Source organism: Triticum aestivum, chromosome 2A (genome assembly GCF_018294505.1).
Source record: "Triticum aestivum cultivar Chinese Spring chromosome 2A, IWGSC CS RefSeq v2.1, whole genome shotgun sequence".
NCBI classification, from domain to species: domain Eukaryota; kingdom Viridiplantae; phylum Streptophyta; class Magnoliopsida; order Poales; family Poaceae; genus Triticum; species Triticum aestivum.
Genome location: NC_057797.1, coordinates 766,637,192 through 766,658,489, shown reverse-complemented (window position 1 = coordinate 766,658,489; position 21,298 = coordinate 766,637,192). Strand labels below are relative to the sequence as shown.

At 47.1% G+C, this 21,298-nt stretch overlaps 1 protein-coding gene across 1 annotated transcript; it reads right to left on the bottom strand.

Annotated features, from left to right (window-relative positions):
• Window positions 1-19,581: 19,581 nt before the first annotated feature.
• LOC123038251 (uncharacterized) lies at window positions 19,582-21,083 on the bottom strand. The gene is made up of 4 exons (XM_044462126.1): window positions 21,016-21,083; window positions 20,787-20,913; window positions 20,338-20,342; window positions 19,582-20,066 (listed from the first exon to the last, which is right to left on the bottom strand). The coding sequence occupies exons 1-4, from the start codon at window positions 21,081-21,083 to the stop codon at window positions 19,604-19,606; spliced, it is 663 nt and encodes a 220-aa protein (XP_044318061.1). The 3' UTR covers window positions 19,582-19,603.
• Between the last annotated feature and the right edge of the window lie 215 nt (window positions 21,084-21,298).

The following is a 21,298-nucleotide window of genomic DNA, read 5'->3' as shown; positions in this document are numbered from 1 at the left end:
ATGAGATTGTGCAACTCCCGGATACCGTAGGAGTGCTTTGGGTGTGCCAAACGTCACAACGTAACTGGGTGGCTATAAAGGTACACTACAGGTATCTCCGAAAGTGTCTGTTGGGTTGACACGAATCGAGACTGGGATTTGTCACTCCGTGTAAACGGAGAGGTATCTCTGGGCCCACTCGGTAGGACATCATCATAATGTGCACAATGTGATCAAGGAGTTGATCACGGGATGATGTGTTACGGAACGTGTAAAGAGACTTTCCGGTAACGAGATTGAACAAGGTATCGGGATACCGACGATCGAATCTCGGGCAAGTATCGTACCGATAGACAAAGGGAATTGTATACGGGATTGATTAAGTCCTTGACATCGTGGTTCATCCGATGAGATCATCGTGGAGCATGTGGGAGCCGACATGGGTATACAGATCCCACTATTGGTTATTGACCGGAGAGTTGTCTCGGCCATGTCTGCATGACTTCCGAACCCGTAGGGTCTACACACTTAAGGTTCGATGACGCTAGGGTTATAGGGAAAGTACGTATGCGGTTACCGAATGTTGTTCGGAGTTCCGGATGAGATCCCGGACGTCATGAGGAGTTTCGGAATGGTCTGGAGGTAAAGATTGATATATAGGAAGTATGGTTTTGGCCACCGGAAGTGTTCCGAGCATCACTGGTAGTGTACCGGGACCACCGGAGGGGTCCAGGGGTCCACCAGGTGGGGCCACCATCCCCGAAGGCCTACATGGGCCAATAGTGGGAAGGGACCAGCCCCTAGGTGGGCTGGGGCGCCTCCCACCAAGGCCCAAGGCGCCTCCAAGAGGGGAAGGGGGCAAACCCTAGGCCCAGATGGGCCTAAGGCCGACCTAGTGGTGTGCCCCCATCTCTTCCCCCTTGACCGCCCCCTAGATGGGATCTAGGGCTGGCCGCCACCCCTAGGGAGGGAACCCTAGGTGGGGGCGCAGCCCCTCCGCTCCCCCTATATATACTTGAGGTTTGGGGCTACCCAACACATGTGATTTGCTCTCCCTGTTGGCGCAGCCCTACCCCTCTCCCTCCTCGTCTCTCGTAGTGCTTGGCGAAGCCCTGCTGGAGTCCCGCGCTGCTCCACCACCACCACGCCGTCGTGCTGCTGCTGCTGGATGGAGTCTTCCCAACCTCTCCTTCTCCCCTTGTTTGATCAAGGCGTAGGAGACGTCACCGGGCTGTACGTGTGTTGAACACGGAGGTGCAGTCCGTTCGGCACTAGGATCATCGGTGATTTGGATCACGATGAGTACGACTCCATCAACCCGTTCACTTGAACGCTTCCGCTTAGCGATCTACAAGGGTATGTAGATGCACTCTCCTTCCCCTCGTTGCTAGATTACTCCATAGAATGATCTTGGTGATGCATAGAAAATTTTGAATTTCTGCTACATTCCCCAACAGTGGCATCATGAGCTAGGTCTATGCGAAGTTACTATGCATGAGTAGAACACAAAGTAGTTGTGGGCGTCGATGTTGTCAATTATCTTGCCGTTACTAGTCTCATCTTGATTCGGCGGCATCGTGGGATGAAGCGGCCCGGACCAACCTTACACGTACGCTTACGTGAGACCGGTTCCACCGACTGGCATGCACTAGTTGCATAAGGTGGCTGGCGGGTGTCTGTCTCTCCCATTTTAGTCGAATCGGATTCGATGAACAGGGTCCTTATGAAGGGTAAATAGAAATTGGCAATTCACGTTGTGGTTTTGGCGTAGGTAAGAAACGCTCTTGCTAGAAACCTATAACAGCCACGTAAAAAAACTTGCAACAACAATTAGAGGACGTCTAACTTGTTTTTGCAGCAAGTGTTTTGTGATGTGATATGGCCAAAGGATGTGATGAATGATATATGTGATTTATGAGATGATCATGTTGTTGTAATAGGAATCACGACTTGCATGTCGATGGGTATGACAACCGGCAGGAGCCATAGGAGTTGTCTTAATTTATTTATGACCTGCGTGTCAACATAAACGTCATGTAATTACTTTACTTTATTGATAAAGCGTTAGCCATAGTAGTAGAAGTAATAGATGACGAGACAACTTCAAGAAGACACGATGATGGAGATCATGATGATGGAGATCATGGTGTCATGCCGGTGACAACGATGATCATGGAGCCCCGAAGATGGAGATCATAAGGAGCAAAATGATATTGGCCATATCATGTCACTATTTGATTGCATGTGATATTTATCATGTTTTACATCTTATTTGCTTAGAACGACGGTAGCTTAAATAAGATGATCCCTCACTAAAATTTCAAGAAAGTGTTCCCCCTAACTGTGCACCATTGCGAAGGTTCGTTGTTTCGAAGCACCACGTGATGATCGGGTGTGATCGACACTGTAGGAGCTCCTGGAGAAAAAAAAACTATATTTGGCGCAGAAAAAAACTCTGAAAAATGCACTATTTTGTTTTTTTGCTAGAGCACCTCGCATGTCATTTGATCAAAAAAAATTTGCAAGCGCCTTGCGCACCCAAGCCTCTTTGATGCCAGAAAAATTCATACTTTTTAAATTTTTCTTGCTATTTTTTTGAATTTACTGTTCACAGTGTATAGATTTACATTTTTTCCTTTCCCACGAGTTCCTGGAATGTCCAAATAGCGTGAAAATTTGCACGCACCTTGCGCCCTTGAGTATCTTCGAGCCGACAAAATTTTAGATTTTTTTGATTTTTTTTGCTATTTTTTCAAATTTAATGTTCACCATGTTACTATTCACTAGACGGTCAAAGCCCTTTGATCGGACGGCAAGGGCATTTCTATAAGGTGACTTGACGGAAGAGGGGTATTTTTGAGCATACCCGAAAATTAGGGGCAAATGCCAGGTGGTGGCTCAAGTTAGGGGGAGAAATGGAATTGTCCCTAATTTATTTATGACCTGCGTGTCAATATAAACGTCATGTAATTACTTTACTTTATTGCTAACCGTTAGCTGTAGTAGTAGAAGTAATAGTTGGCGAGACAACTTCATGAAGACACGATGATGGAGATCATGATGATGGAGATCATGGTGTCATGCCGGTGACAACGATGATCATGGAGCCCCAAAGATGGAGATCAAAAGGAGCAAAATGATATTGGCCATATCATGTCACTTTTTGATTGCATGCGATGTTTATCATGTTTTTGCATCTTATTTGCTTAGAACGATGGTAGTAAATAAGATGATCCCTCATTAAAATTTCAAGAAAGTGTTCCCCCTAACTGTGCACCGTTGCGAAGTTTCGTTGTTTCGAAGCACCACGTGATGATCGGGTGTGATAGATTCTAACCTTCGAATACAACGGGTGTTGACGAGCCTAGCATGTACAGACATGGCCTCGGGACACATGCGAAACACTTAGGTTGACTTGACGAGCCTAGCATGTACAGACATGGCCTCGGAACACGGAGGACCGAAATGTCGAGCATGAGTCGTATGGTAGATACGATCAACATGAAGATGTTCACCGATGATGACTAGTCCGTCTCACGTGATGATCGGACGCGGCCTAGTTGACTCGGATCATGTAATCACTTAGATGACTAGAGGGATGTCTATCTGAGTGGGAGTTCATAAGATGAACTTAATTATCCTGAACATAGTCAAAAGGTCTTCACAAATTATGTCGTGGCTCGTGCTTTAGTTCTACTGTTTAGATATGTTCCTAGAGAAAATTTAGTTGAAATTTGATAGTAGCAATTATGCGGACTAGGTCCGTAAACTGAGGATTGTCCTCATTGCTTCATATAAGGCTTATGTCCTTAATGCACCGCTCAGTGTGCTGAACCTCGAACGTCGTCTGTGGATGTTGCGAACATCTGACATACACATTTTGATAACTACGTGATAGTTCAGTTAAACGGTTTAGAGTTGAGGCACCGAAGACATTTTGAAACGTCGCGAAACATATGAGATGTTTCGAGGGCTGAAATTGGGATTTCAGGCTCGTGCCCTCGTCAAGAGGTATAAGACGTCCGACAATTTTCTTAGCCTGCAAACTGAGGGAGAAAAGCTCAATTGTTGAGCTTGTGCTTAGATTGTCTGAGTACAACAATCATTTGAATCGAGTGGGAGTTGATCTTCCAGATGAGATAGTGATGTTTCTCCGAAGTCATTACCACCAAGCTGCTAGAGCTTTATGATGAACTATGATATATCAGGGATATATATGATGATCCTTGAGATATTCACGATGTTTGACACCACAAAAGTAGAAATCAAGAAGGAGCATCAATTGTTGATGGTTGGTGAAACCACTAGTTTCAAGAAGGGCAAGGGCAAAAAGGGATACTTCATGAAACGGCAAATCAGCTGCTGCTCTAGTGAAGAAACCCAAGATTGAACCCAAACCCGAGACTAAGTGCTTCTGTAATAAGGGGAACATCCACTGGAGCAGAATTACCCTAGATACTTGGTAGATGAGAAGGCTGGCAAGGTCGATAGAAGTATATTGGATATACATTGTGTTAATGTGTACTTTACTAGTACTCCTAGTAGCACCATGGTATTAGATACCGGTTCGGTTGCTAAATGTTAGTAAACTCGAAATAAAAGGCTGCAGAGTAAACGGAGACTAGCTAAAGGTGAGCTGGCAATATGTGTTGGAAGTTTTTCCAAGCTTGATGTGATCAAGCATCGCACGCTCCCTCTACCATCGAGATTGGTGTTTGCGTTGAGCATAGACATGATTGGATTATGTCTATCGCAATACGGTTATTCATTTAAGGAGAATAATGGTTACTCTGTTTATTTGAATAATACCTTCAATGGTCTTGCACCTAAAATGAATGGTTTATTGAATCTCGATCGTAGTGATACACATGTTCATGCCAAAAGATATAAGATAGTAATGATAGTACCACCTACTTGTGGCACTGCCACGTAAGTCATATCGGTATAAAACGCATGAAGAAGCTCCATGTTGATGGATCTTTGGGCTCACTCGTTTTTAAAAAGTTTGAGACATGCGGACCATGTCTATTGGTATATATGCATGAAGAAACTCCATGCAAATGGACCGTTTGGACTCACTTGATTTTGGATCACTTGAGACATGGAAATCATACCACATGGGCAAGATGACTGAAAGCCTCGTTTTCAGTAAAATGGAACTAGAAAGCAACTTGTTGGAAGTAATACATTTTGATGTGTGCAGTCCAATGAGTGCTGAGGCGTGTAGTGGATATCGTTATGTTCTTACTTCACAGATGATTTGAGTAGATGTTGAGTATATTTACTTGATGAATCACGAGTCTGAATTATTGAAAGGTTCAAGTAATTTCAGGGTGAAGTTGAAAGATCGTCGTGACAAGAGGATAAAATATCTATGATATGATCATAGAGATGAATATCTGAATTACGAGTTTGGCACATAATTAAGACATTGTGGAAATTGTTTCACAACTAATACAGCCTAAAACACCATAGTATGATGGTGTGTTCGAGCATCATAACTGCACCCTATTGGATATGATGCATACCATGATGTCTCTTACTGAATTACCACGATAGTTTATGGGTTAGGCATTAGAGACAACCACATTCACTTTAAATAGGGCACCACGTAATTCCGATGAGATGACACCGTATGAACTATGGTTTAGAGAAACCTAAGCTGTCATTTCTTAAAAGTTTGGGGCTGCGACGCTTATGTGAAAAAGTTTCAGGCTGATAAGCTCGAACCCAAAGCAGATAAATGCATCTTCATAGGACACCCAAAACAGTTGGGTATACCTCCTGTCTCAGATCCGAAAGCAATAAGGGATTGTTTCTAGAATCGGGTCCTTTCTCGAGGAAAAGTTTCTCTCGAAAGAATTGAGTGGAAGGATGGTGGAGACTTGATGAGGTTATTGAACCGTCTCTTCAACTAGTGTGTGGCAGGGCACAGGGAGTTGTTCCTGTGGCACCTACACCAATTGAAGTGGAAGCTTATGATAGTGATCATGAAACTTCAGATCAAGTCACTACCAAACTTTGTGGGATGACAAGGATGCATACTACTTCAGAGTGGTACGTAATCCTATCTTGGAAGTCATGTTGCTAGACAATAATGAACCTATGAGCTATGGAGAAGCGATGGTGGGCCTGGATTCCAAAATGGCTCGAGGCCATATAATCCGAGAGAGGATCCATATATGAAAACAAAGTGTAGACTTTGGAAGAACTACTTGATGGTCGTAAGGCTGTTAGGTACATATGGATTTTAAAAGGAAGACGGACAATGATGGTAAGTATCACCATTAAGAAAGCTCGACTTGTCGTTAATATGTTTTCCGACAAGTTCAAGGAGTTGACTACGATGAGACTTTCTCACTCGTAGCGATGCTAAGAGTCTATTGGAATTATATTAGCGTTACTGCATTATTTATGAAATCTTGCAGATAGGATGTCAAAACATTGTTTCCTCGACGATTTTCTTGAGGAAAGGTTGTATGTGATACAACCGGAAGGTTTTGTCAATCCTGAAAGATGCTAATAAGTATGCAAAGCTCCAGCAATCCTTCTAAGGACTGGAGTAAGCATCTCGGAGTTGGAATGTATGCTTTGATGAGATGATCAAAGATTTTGGGTGTATACAAAGTTTATGAGAAACTTGTATTTCCAAAGAAGTGAGTGGGAGCACTATAGAATTTCTGATGAATATATGTTGTTGACATATTGTTGATCAGAAATGACGTAGAATTTCTGGAAAGCATATAGGGTTATTTGGAAAGTCTGGATTAAGCTACTTGAACATTGAGCATCAAGATCTATAAGGATAGATCAAAACGCTTAATGGTACTTTCAAATGAGCACATACCTTGACATGATCTTGAAGGTGTTCAAGATGGATCAGTCAAAGAAGGAGTTCTTGCCTGAGTTGTAAGGTATGAAGTTAATACTTAAAGGTCGACCACGGCAGAAGAAAGAGGAAGGATGAAGGTCGTCCCCTATGCTTTTGTCATAGGCTCTATACGGTATGCCATGCTGAGTACCGCACCTGATGTGTGCCTTGCCACATATCTGGCAAGAGGGTACAAAGGTAATCTAGGAGTAGATCACCAGATAGCTGTCTAAATTATCCTTAGAGGAATAAGGATATGTTTGTCGGTTATGGAGGTGATAAAGAGTTCGACGTAAAGATACCGGATAGCTCTGAGTAGAGATACCGGATACGTATAATGGAGCAACAATTTAGAATAGCTCCAAGTAGAACAATTATTTGAAATGGCTCCAAATGTAGCGTAGTAGTTGCATCTACAAGATGACATAGAAATTTGCGAAGTACATACGGATTTGAATGTTGTAGACCCGTTGACTGAAACCTCTCTCACAAGCATAACATGATCAAACCCAGAACTCTTTGGGTATTAGTCACATGGGGATGTGACATTGAGTGTTAATCACATATCGATGTGAACTGGATTATTGACAAGTGGGAGACTGTTGGAAATATGCCCTAGAGGCAATAATAAATTGGGTATTATTATATTTCCTTATTCATGATAATCGTTTATTACCCATGCTAGAATTGTATTGATAGGAAACTCAGATACATGTGTGGATACATAGACAACACCATGTCCCTAGTAAGCCTCTAGTTGACTAGCTCGTTGATCAATAGATGGTTACGGTTTCCTGACCATGGACATTGGATGTCGTTGATAACGGGATCACATCATTAGGAGAATGATGTGATGGACAAGACCCAATCCTAAGCCTAGCACAAGATCATGTAGTTCGTATGCTAAAGCTTTTCTAATGTCAAGTATCATTTCCTTAGACCATGAGACTGTGCAACTCCCGGATACCATAGGAGTGCTTTGGGTGTGCCAAACGTCACAACGTAACTGGGTGGCTATAAAGGTACACTACAGGTATCTCTGAAAGTGTCTGTTGGGTTGGCACGAATCGAGACTGGGATTTGTCACTCCGTGTAAACGGAGAGGTATCTCTGGGCCCACTCGGTAGGACATCATCATAATGTGCACAATGTGATCAAGGAGTTGATCACGGGATGATGTGTTACGGAACGAGTAAAGAGACTTGCCGGTAACGATATTGAACAAGGTATCGGGATACCGACGATCGAATCTCGGGCAAGTATCGTACCGATAGACAAAGGGAATTGTATACGGGTTTGATTAAGTCCTTGACATCGTGGTTCATCCGATGAGATCATCGTGGAGTATGTGGGAGCCAACATGGGTATCTAGATCCCACTGTTGGTTATTGATCGGAGAGTTGTCTCGGCCATGTCTGCATGACTTCCGAACCCGTAGGGTCCACACACTTAAGGTTCGATGACGCTAGGGTTATAGGGAAAGTATGTACGCGGTTACCGAATGTTGTTCGGAGTCCCGGATGAGATACCGGACATCACGAGGAGTTCCGGAATGGTCCGGAGGTAAAGATTGATATATAGGAAGTATGGTTTTGGCCACCGGAGCTGTTCCAGGCATCACCGGTAGTGTACCGGGACCACCGGAGGGGTCCAGGGGTCCGCCAGGTGGGGCCACCAGCCCCGGAGGCCTACATGGGCCAATAGTGGGAAGGGACCAGCCCCTAGGTGGGCTGGGGCGCCTCCCACCAAGGCCCAAGGCGCCTCCAAGAGGGGAAGGGGGCAAACCCTAGGCCCAGATGGGCCTAAGGCCCACCTAGTGGTGCGCCCCCCTCTCTTCCCCCTTGGCCGCCCCCTAGATGGGATCTAGGGCTGGCCTCCACCCCTAGGGAGGGAATCCTAGGTGGGGGCGCAGCCCCTCCGCTCCCCCTATATATACTTGAGGTTTGGGGCTGCCCAACACATGTGATTTTCTCTCCCTGTTGGCGCAGCCCTACCCCTCTCCCTCCTCGTCTCTCGTAGTGCTTGGCGAAGCCCTGCTGGAGTCCCATGCTCCTCCACCACCACCACGCCGTCGTGCTGCTGCTGGAAGGCGTCTTCCCAACTTCTCCTTCTCCCCTTGCTGGATCAAGGCGTAGGAGACGTCATCGGGCTGTACGTGTGTTGAACACGGAGGTGCCGTCCGTTCGGCACTAGGATCATCGGTGATTTGGATCACGACGAGTACGACTCCATCAACCCGTTCACTTGAACGCTTACGCTTAGCGATCTACAAGGGTATGTAGATGCACTCTCCTTCCCCTCATTGCTAGATTACTCCATAGATTGATCTTGGTGATGCGTAGAAAATTTTGAATTTCTGCTACGTTCCCCAACAATGGAGTCACCATCGCTACCATGGAGCCCGCCGGAAAGCCACCCGTGAAGCCTGCCTTCCGAGAACATCCGCAGCGCTCCTGTCGCGAAAGTCCATACACCGCCCACTTCTCAGTGCACCCAACCATGGTAGGACGAGCAGAGACAACAATCTACTCCTAGCCCGACATCAACCACCGAGTTTGGGTGAGCACCTCCACCATAGGAGGTACTCACACTTGAGTCCTAGGCCAATCTAGGTGTACTGGGGAACAACTTCGTGACTGCCGACGGCCACGGCCGAGCACGTCCATTGCAAACTCAAACGACACCATGTATGTGGTCACCGACACCGATCTGAGTGATGACACTCCGATACTATGACCACCACGGCAACCCACCGTGCCCCCGGGAGGAGCAATGGACCCTCAGCGGGCACCACCTAGACCGAGCCTACCCCATCTATCCAGAGCAGAACCTTCGACCTGCCTCGGACCCAAAGCTGGCCCGGCCGAGTAGGAGCCCCAGATCATCGTCATCCCCTCGTGCGGGCAACCTACGCGCTGCCGGTTCGGACCCAAGAAAAGACAGGGCACTACCACTAACCGCGCCCCGCCACGGATCACAAACCCTTCACCGCCAGGATAGCCATGGCCGCACTGGCGACCCATGCAACCACCTACGGCCACCCCGCCGGCCCTCCAAGCCACCACAAGAAACCCAGGCCACCACCCATCTGCCACCAATGTCCACCTCAACAGGGAAAGGTGAATCCTCACAACCGAGTGATAAGCCACAAGTATAGGGGATCAATTGTAGACTCTTTCGATAAGTAAGAGTGTCGAACCCAATGAGGAGCTAAAGGTAGAACAAATATTCCCTCAAGTTCTATCGACCACCGATACAACTCTATGCACGCTCAACGTTCGCTTTACCTAGAACAAGTATGAAATAGAAGTACTTTGTAGGTGTTTTTGGATAGGTTTGCAAGAATATGAAGTGCACATAAATAAAAAGTAGGGGCTGTTTAGATAAAGAAGCAATAAAGTTAGTATAGCGAGTGTGGAAAAGTGGTGGTAGGAGTTGTGAAATTGTCCCTAAGCAATTGACTACTTCACTAGACCGATAACAAGTTTTATGTGGGAGAGGCCACTGCTAGCATGCCACCCCTGACTTGGACTTCAATGCACTTATGATTGGAACTATTAGCAAGCATCCACAACTACTAACGTTCATTAAGGTAAAACCCAACCATAGCATTAAGATATATTGGTCCCCCTTCAATCCCGTATGCATCAATTTCTATGCTAGGTTGAAGCTTCTGTCAAACTTGCCCTCCAATGCATAGTCCTATCAACATATAACTAACCCTATGGTGTGATCCACGCGCGTGCTCACATGACGGGCACCAAAGGACAGCAACATAACCACAAGCAAATTAAATCAATCATAGTAATTCACCAATCACCGATAGGACAACGAAAATCTACTCAGACATCATAGGATGGCAACATATCATTGGATAATAATACGAAGCATGAAGCATCATGTTCAAGTAGAGGGTACAGCCCTGCCACGGGTGACTATGACTGCGGCGCGTCGGGCAGCCCGGTCTCGGGCGGCAGCTTGCCTGGTTCGAGCGGCGGCGACTTCTGCTGCAGCGGTGGTGGTTGGCCATCCCATGGGCGACGGTGACTGCGACGCGTCGGGCAGCCCGGTCTCGGGTGGCAGCTTGCCTGGTTCGAGCGGTGGCGACTTCTGCTGCGGCGGCGCGTCATCCGGCTTCGGATCATTGGCGGCGTGGAGGGCCTGGTGGACTGCTTGGCGGCACCTTCAGTCAGATCTGTTCTGGCCAGTGCAGCCGGAGGTGGTTGTCATCTCCTCCGTCGGAGGTGGTCGGCCTGAGGATGGGTGGTCGGATCTGGAGATCCGTCATCTAGTCCCGGCTGCGAGTCGGGGAGACATGGTTGCCGGTGAAAACCAAGCTAACTGTAGGCGATGGCGGCGTTTTGAGCCGTTACCTTGATGAAGGCATCGTCGAGTAACTACTGTCAACCCACTCGTGCTGCTCTGAGGGAAACCCTAGAATCTGGTGTTTCAGATCAGACGAAGGCGGCACTACGGTGTCGTTTCTCTCTTGGGAGTATCATTTGTGGAGCAGCGCTGGAAGGCAGAGGAAGAAGGTGGAGCGGTTTCGTCTTGCATGGAGCTTCGGTGGACATGTCAAGTCATGCCTGGCCGACAGGTGGCTTTGTCATGTATAGTCAGCAGGTGCTACGCACGACAGATCTTCCAGATTCTCCGCGTCGGGATGCACGAGAGCAGAGCGGTGGTGTCGTTGGCCGCCGTGGTGGCGTCGACGGTTGGTCGGACTAGCAAGGATGATGTGGATCTCTTTTCTAAAGATGAGACAGCGGTTCGATGATGATGGCGGCTTCTAAAACGTGTGCATGCGATGTACGCTTTAAGTTTACCGCACCGGTTGTTGGTTCCGATACGTTATATGGATGGATCGACATTGACATCGGTTATAGATATGAGGACTGAGAGCACTCCGCATTATCAAGTTTGTAGGTGTGAGTGGTGGTTTCGGGTGGTTTGATGTAAGTTTTTGTCAGACTTTCATGAAATAATTAATAAAGATAATTGTATGCATCAATTGATGCAGACGCCAGGGGTTAACCTCTTTTTAAAAAAAATTACTCAGCAAGTTCTTCGACCGGCGGAGCAGTTTGGTGTACCGCTAATTAAGTGCATTATCACTTAACTAATGAGATGGATGTCCCGCGTGTCGAATTGTTTAACCTCCTGCCGCTGTTGGTTAGTTTACTTAGATAATCGGGTCGTCCATATCTCTAGGAATCGGGAGTCTTGCAGGAGGCTTAAGTGATCTTATACTACGCATCATTTTAGTACATTCAATCTTGACGGCTTGCGTGTCCTATCCTATTGAACATGCGTCATTTAGTACATTCATTCAGGCATGAACCAAAGCAAGCAACCAACAGTTAATAATCAACGGAGCAAACAATGTTACTCCATCCTAATGCATGTGCAGCGTTCACACGCACATGACCACGCAAATGCTGGAAGACCTGTATTTTGTTTGACAATTAATCTGCTGACCACGCCATCCTCATCTCGCTCTGAGTTATCTGATTGCACGCAAGTGCTGGAAGATCCGTATCTTGTTTCACAAGTAATCTGTTGACCACGCCATCCTCAGCTCTTTCACTTGGCACGTACATGTATTTTGTTTGAAAGTAATCTGCTGACCACGCCATCCTCAGCTCGCTCTGCTCATCCCACTCTTTCACTTGGCACGTATAATACGTGCATAGACCTCATTACGTACAGCTATAAATAGACCTCACATTTGTGCTCACCTTCATCACACCATCCTTGGTACTACTACTAGCGCCATCCTACACGCACAGGCCAGAATGAAGATTTTCTTCGCCCTATTTCTCCTCGCTCTCACTGCAAGCGGTGCCTACGCACAGTGCAAATTCGTTATATTGGTCACGACAGGAGATAAAGATGATGCGGGCACCGACGCCCGTATATCTCTGTCAGTGAGCACCGCAAATGGCAAGAAGCTGGTTATCAAGAGCCTGAAACCTTGGGGCCAGAAGGGCCACAACAACTTTGAGAAAGGACACACCGACACATTTAAGGGAAGCGGTAAGTGCTTACCGTCCAAACCTTGCAGGATGTTGCTCGAGTCTAATGGTAAAGGTAACAAACCCGGTTGGTTTGTGGACAAAGTCGTGTTCACCCAAATCGACCAAAAAAATTTGTCCCAAAAGGAGAAGACATTCAACGTGAATAGGTGGCTTGCACGCGATGAGTCACCGGATACGCTCTTTGTGGTTGTGGATGACTGTGCCAAGTAACCACCCATGTCCATGGTAGTTACGAATACATCATTTTACATGCCTGAATGGTACCCTGGTTGTGATGTTTGCAGAATTAAATAAAGTAGTATGTATTTTCCCATTTATGTTATTATGCTTAAACTATGTATTGTACTTTAATAAAACAACGTCATTGTTGTTCGTTCATCTTTGGCTTCCACTGTTGGTGTCATTGGGTTTCATCTTTAACCAGTACCTTCCTCGTGGGTTCCTGTGAGACTTTAGAAGTATTCTCTGCGAAGCTACTTTAAGGGAACAACGATAATGAGCAAATAGTGCGAAAAAACCGACCATGTCTCGGCATAATAGACGAGGAAAGTTATTAGAGATAATTTTCTCTTAATTAGTTTGGATGCAGCTATTAGAGACAACATTCTTCTAAATCAATGTGGATGCAGCTATTAGACCACATATATATAATTGTTTCACATAAGTCCCAAATGCATTCATTCGGACATGGAATTTTGATCATATAAACGATTAACACAAGAAACTACAGAGGGCTCAGAATCCACGCACACGCTCTCCACAAACCTTACGCATAAGCTCGTGTCGCTTCCAAAGTGACCACAGACAGGCTTCAACATCTTGTTAATCGCCATCGCAAGCGCCAGCTTCACGTCACGAGGATCTAGCTTACCCCGCTTATACTCCTGCACAAACCTCCCCACACATCTGAGCGTTCTAGCACCAACGTCCTTCTCCTTGACCACCTCAAAATCCCCAAGCCATGGGAACACCACACATCTCACATACTCCAAGAACGGGTTGCTCTTTGCTGCTCTTGGCGGCCCCCATGATCCTCTTCTCCTAGACGTCCGGCTGTATTAGGGCCCAAGGAGAAAATCGTCTCCCAGGGGACGAGACAAGTCTAGGACAGGGTCTACTCGAGACCGCGACCATGGCAGAGAAAAGAGGGAACACCGCAAAAATGACGTTGCACCATACACGAAGAATGACGATGGAGCCAATCGCAATAGGGACCGTAGCCATGATCCAGAACCACGACGGAACTGCGATAATGAGCCGCGTTGAGGGCACATCCAACATGAGCAACAAAGTCGGAACTACGACGAGCCACGTCGAGACCGTAGCCATAACGAGCAGCCAAGGTGGTGCCATGAAAACGTGCCACATCGGAATCGCGATATGCCTCCTCCCCAGCCACCTAGTCAAGCAAGGGGACATAGGGATGGATATGTGCCTCCAGCACAATGCGAAAAATCAGTGCATTCACAACTTTCCAGGCATAATGGCGGAAACAGGGATGAGGGACAAGTCGAGCTCAGGCACGACGCTCACCCCCAGGCAGAGACCACGATGTGCAATACGCAGCGAACCTAGCCCATGATTCCCGGAATCGGCTTGACAAGATACTAATTCTCGAGTGTACAGATCGATGTGTCTGTGAGATGGAAAATGTAATTTGGGGGCGCATGTACTCCCTCTGTAAAGTAAAGTAGTGATCTAAAATGCTCTTATATTGTTTATAAAGGGAGTACTAAGCAGAGTATAGTTGTGTGGACTGTGGTGTCCTGCTCTCACAAATGTACCGTCCCTGATCATCTTCCGAAGTAATCTTATCACTGCTGGACATAGTGTTCTGCATGATGAGCTGTTTTTCTTAGTTGGTTTGCCAAGCTATCCATCTAAACCTTGGTCGTGAAATTATCGGCTAGTATACAGAAATCACATACAGAGCAACAACAAACAAATTCTTGAATGCACTTAACTCCTTTAATGTTTGATCTGCTCTTACCATACCGAATCCCAAAGCGGCACTCCCAAGAAAACAAGTCCGTCCATATGACAAAGAACTGAACCACTTGCAGATCAATTTTTTGTGTCTAAATAGCTAGCTCCAACTAACTATTTCTCTCAACATGCAAGCATGCCACATCATTGCACAACATGCATGTCACTTCAATCATGAAACCTGCATGAAAAAAGACCTCTCAACATGCGAATTTCTATTCAATTATTCTATTTATATTTAATAAATATTTTACAACTATATAGTGATCAAACATAATAACTTATAATAACTTATATGTAGTTTTAGTTTTATCCCTTTATATATGTTTCATACAATGAATCACATTGATATATGTTACAAATTATTCCCGCGACAATGTGAAGGGTAACATCTAGTTGTCAAAACGTCTGCCCAGGACAGCTTGGTTTTTACTGGCCTCCACGGATCCAGTTACACATACTGGGTTAAGGTCCAGCTTAGAACATTGACAGCCAGATCCTCTATTCCCTCAAACATACAAAACATCCGCTCGATCCGTGTCCAGACAAAAAAAGGTGATCTAACCAAATCCCTTATTTTATTTCTAAATGTCCATACTGACCGGCACCTCTCAAATCGGAACCAAATATAGGGACGATATGAGGGCGACCTGATGCGCCCGGGCACCCCGCTCGGTTCCACCTGCAGCCACCTAAACCTTTTTCCTCACTGATCTCTCTCACGAAGAGCACTCAGCGACGCCGGTGGTGCCTCGCGACGACAACGGGGTGGCCGGAGGAGGCTCCTGGAGACGACATGGACAAAGAGGAGGGAGGCGGCTGAAGACCTCGCGCGGCCGCGTGCACCAGCGGGCGTGCTGACAGGCCGCCGCACGCGCAGCAGCTGGGGCCAGACTCGTGCGCCGCGGCCTGGGGATGGAGCTCTTGCGCGCCCTGGATGGAGCTCGCGCTCGACGAGGACAGAGCTCGTGCGCGCGCGGTTCCGTGCTTGCCGACATCGTCTTCGCGCTCGCCATGCTGGCAGGCCGCCGCGCGCGTGCTGGCTAACCTTGCCCGTCCTGGGCGCCGCCGCTGCACTGGTTGCCTGGCCGCGCGCCTACTGGTCGAGCGCGTGCAGCGTGCGTGCTGCTCGGGCTGCTGCTGTGCTGTGCGTGCGCATGCTGGCCGGCCGCAGCCGTGCGTGCATCGCCTCGTGCGTGCTGGTCGTGTGCATGTTGTTGCAAACCCTAAACCCTAGCTAGCCCTAGCTGCACTCTACCTCGCGCTCCCTCTCTCTGTGACACGAACCGAGGAGGAAGAAGGAAGAAGGAAGAAAAACACGCGGTGGACTGGGGATTTTCAGGCGCACGAACGGCCACTCCACTCAAGCTCGAACTCGAGCACACCACCGCTTCATTACAACGATCACCGCACGGGTTTTATACCCGAAGCCAGGGACTGGGCATGCAATCACGCTCCCTCCCCCCTCGCGCCCGCGATCCGCTCGCCTCGCTCGTGCCCACGACGTGCTCCGACGCACGCAGCTCACGGCGGGCTTCCAACAGATCACACGCGATCACCCCGCATGGCTCGCCAACGGCCTGCCCCTACACACATGCACACGGTGTATGAGTCCACGGACATGCCCGTGCATCAGAGCCACCATCGACGAGGGACCATGGCGGGCAGCAAAGAGGCCGGCGCCGGCGAGGCATCAGCCACGGCTGCCCAGGCACACAACGGGGAGGCAACGCCACAGGCGTGCACAGAGACGCGGGGCCGGAGCCGCAGGCGCAGTCGCGTCAGGAGGAACGCGGGCGAAGTGGTCGTCCACGAGCGCGTGATCCGGGAGGCCCGCGGGCACGGCGGCACGATCGTCTACCCCACCCTGACCTCCACGAACTACATCGAGTGGGCGTTGGTCATGCAGATCAACCTGCGCGCGCAGGGCCTTTGGGAGGCCATGCTTGGCGAAGGTATGGTCACCGACCGTGAGGACATGGCGGCGCTCGGACTACAAGAAATATGTCAACTTGTGACCACCACTATTGGTCACTGAAAGGTCACAAATTTCCATTTGTGACATTTTTGTGACAAAAAACAAAAGGTCAAAAGCTGCCGGTCGTAAACTGACTATATCGACCTTTCTTCTGGAATGGTCGAAGACGTTTACGATCAAAATATTCCTACTGTGGCGTTTTGGTCACTAGCAACCTCCCCAGGACACGTAGGCATCCAGCATGGTAAGCTGATGTGGCACAAGATTCAGCCCGGTCCAATTCGGTTTTCTACATGGGCCTAGCCCAACAATTCAGCCTTTTTACTGTATATTTTCTCTATTAATTTTCTCTAGCTACATGGGCCTGGCCTAACAATTCAACCTTATTGATTTCTTTGTGTGGCCCTTTTAACAGCATATTTTCTTTTTGATCATGTATTTTTCTGGGCCATTTCTTTGCTGGGCCTCTCATTATTTTCCCTCAAAAATAATTGTCCAATATAACTCGGGCCTAGCCCAGTTCCGAAAAAATTGATCCAATCCAAAAAAAGTTATTATGCCATTGACATTACCACACATCACACCACAAGCTATCTTGGGCAACATGCAATGTTATTATATTACAACCATTCATTCCAGCAATACATATCTAAGATATCTTTACATCCCAGAAACAGTAACCGCCAAACAAAACTATTCTACAACAAAGAAAATTAAAACAAAAATTTAGATGCTAAGACATAACAGAAGTTCCTATTGTCCTCCTCCTTCCAACATTTGAAAACCTCGTTCACCTGCAGTAGATCAATCATGAGTGAGAAACTATATAGCAGAAAAAATGTTTAAATGATGCAAAAATAACAATCATTACACATGGTATTCGGGTACAGATTCATTAGTCATTCCACATGGTATGGCAGGTACAGATTCATCAGCCACTAGAGTAGATAATAACATCACTGGCAACAATTAATACGGCTTGGATCAAGTCTCAAGCATAATAGAGTACAGATTAGTCCAGTTTATACTCCTCTTTTAGAGGTATAGATGATAGCTAATGGGAGCTGATGTCCGGGAGTATTTGCAAATGATACAACATCATGGAGTAGGATAACATGTTTAGCAGTACAGGTTATATAGTAAGCAAGCAAGCAATTTGGCAAGCTATGTTGCAAGATAATTGTTGTGTCGCTAACAATCACCATGTAAGAATGCTTTGTTGTACTAATACATGCACATCAAGCGAGAGTGGTGTTCTATTCTTACCACATAGGCACAAGTGAGATGATGCCCGATTCGCCCTGCTTCTCCACAAGACTCGACCAGGAGCACAAGAAAGTAGGCTGGTAACAAAATAACAAGCCACACATAAAACTGTTATGCCCTCGACAACTACAGAGAAGAAAGCAAAAGTAACTAGAATAGTAGAGGTGTGGTGATCAAGTATATAAACACTCCTAGCAGCTAATTATATAAGGGCATTGCTCATGATGAAGAGCAAAGTATTTTTATGGGGAGGAAAGGCTCCCAGCTTCACCACCCCTAGGATATGCATTCAAACAAGAATTTATTAGTGAAGAACAAAACGAGCGGCTCCCCTGTTTTTTGCTGGAACTGCAGTAGCCTAGCTCAGCTTCAAACAAGAATAACGAATTTGTAAGACATGTATGTCTGCCATAACCAAGCAAGCAGATTCAGTAGCTACTTAAACAAAATCCTAGTTCTGAATTAATCATACAGTAACGGTGACTAGATGAAGGTTATTGAGTAGTAGTAATATGCATCTACATCCACATAAGTTAGGCCCTGATAATTCCCTTGAAGAAGTTGTATTGACACTGACACATAGATATCTCAAGGCAAATTCTAACTGTATTTGTGGGTTTCAGCTAAAAAGGGCAACAACAACAATGAGCATCAGCGTCACAGAAATACTAATACTCATGCTTGCTGCCTTTCCTGATGATCAACCGGAGGTTGCTTCTCACCACACAAGTACCTGCCGCCATGGCACCCGTCCTGTACCGTGGTCACTCAGAGTTGCCGAACAGCCAAAGCAATTCGTGCTCCAGCTCGTCCCAGAAACTGCAAGATGACTGAAAACAGTCAAATATTAAGATTCTTAATCATTCTGATATATATAACAAATATGTGATGCAAATTTGATAAAAAGGTAAGAAATGCTACGTGAACACCGCTAGCGTGGGCTACTCCTACTCCTACTCCACTATTGACCCAAAAACTGGGGGGATACTTTGGAAACGCTGTACTGTTCCTGCTGATATGTTGAGTCGAGTTTCTGAAACTGAATCATGTTTCGTTCATTTGATAAGGAACGAAGTCACGCCATGTATGATGCCAATGCCTATCTATTCGCATGAACAAGTTAGCTTCCTGTAAAAATAAATAAGTGAATAGCTTCCTATCTAGTATAACCGGAGTAATACAGAAGAAGTAAACCAAGTCACCGATCGAACAACCAACGACCAAACATGATGGAAAGCGTGCATTGATTGCGGGCACAGTGTCGCTACTAGTACCACGTCCGTACTCGATCGGTACTTGCATATAAGAGCAACATATATAGATGAATTATGAAAGAAATAGTCTATCTACTCTCGATGGACACACTGCACAAGTCCATATACTTTAGGCATGTTATATATTGCGACTACACTTGGAATTCTATAACATAAATCCTAGTCATTCTCAAGGCGCAGGACAAAATGCAACACACATGCTAGAGTAAAATCACACAGAGCAAAGCAACAGCCTTAAACAAACATCATCAGCGATAGTGCAGCAGATGCTAACTTTAGATGCTGCTCGGGTGTGGCCGTCGTCCTCCAGGGAGACGGCGCGGAGGTTGGAGGGGTCGTCCAGGAGCATGTTGGCCACCAGGTAGCCCGCCACCAACCACGTCTGGAACTTGCGCGACTGCTTCCCGATGTACCGCCCCGTCTTGCCGTCGTAGTACTCGGGGAAGTCGTCCTTGGCCAGACGCCTCTCCATCAGCTCCACCGCGTTGTGGGCGATGTGGCGCCGCCCCAGCTTCACGCTCACCGCCACCAGGAGCCACAGCAACACTGCATAGTTTGCACGCGCCATGGAAACATGACAGCAGAGGGTAAGCTCTTTGACATATAGAAATGCAGTGCATATATGGAAAGAAGAGCATACAATGCATGGGCACAGATCCAAGGAGCTACTAATACTGAATGAACATAGATGCAGCGATAAACGGCAGCAACATGCATCAAACAACTGAAGCTGTTCACTATAAGATCATCTATATGAGCTAAACTACCAGTTTCCTATCCTATGAAGGTTATTTGATTTCAGGACATTCATATATACACCATGGAAAGGTATAAAACCAAACAGAAAAGTAAAATACCACCACACAACACAAGTGTGCCCTCAATTCCAGAAACAGTAAGTAGACTAACCACAGGTATAAAGCAGAACAGCAAAGTGAATACTACCTATCCTGCAAAAAGAAATAAAATGTGAATACTAACGACTAACGCATGTGTGTCCTTAAGTACAAAACCAGTAACCATGAAGGGGGAAAGGTAAAACAAATTCATGTGTTTTAGGGGGGCATGATAGCAGGGTGTCATAATCAGATTCCTGGAAATACTAATACTGTACACATCCCTTTTCTGAAGATAAATACCTAAAAAAACACCATAATCAGATACTATGCTACATTCAAACACAATATGATTGCCACACAGGTAGAGTAAGAGCTACTGTGTCAAGACTGTAACTTAAACAAGGTTCCCAAAGGAATCATCCATAAATCAATCCTTGACAGCTAAGCTTGATCGAAGAGCTTCTCGCGCCGTCTCCCTGAAGCGCGAGAGGGGATCCGATCGGAACCTCGGCCGGCCGGCCAGGGCGGGAGGAAGGGGTTGGGGGGAGTCCGTACCGGCGAGCAGAGAAGAGCGGAGGAGGCTTCTTCCGTCGCGGCGACACCGTACCACGCCACGTCCTCCTTGGTGTTCACCCCCTCGACCTGCACCAGCGATGTGCTCTCGTATTGGTTCGACTTCGACCTGCAGATCAACCCCCACATCTCCATCAGCGCGCCGCCCAATCTCACCATGAAATGAATCGCCAGATCCGGCGAGAGCATGGCCAAGAACGGGGTTGCTCACCTCTTGAAGCCGAGGATGGTGCCCCGGACGTAGAGCCTGACGCGCTGCCCCGTGCGTCTCTTCACCATGGCGGCTGCCGCCGCTTAGGGTTTCGACGGGATGGGGACACGGGAGCGGAGGGGAGGGGAGGGAGGGGGGAGAAGGTCGGGCGGGGGGGGTGCGGGAGGCGATGGGCGGTGCGGCGGCGAGGGGAGAGGGAGAGGGGAGGCGAGGCGGCGAGGGGAGAGGGAGAGGGGTGGCGGATCTGGATCTGGAGAGGGAGCTGACGCTAGGGTTCGCGTGC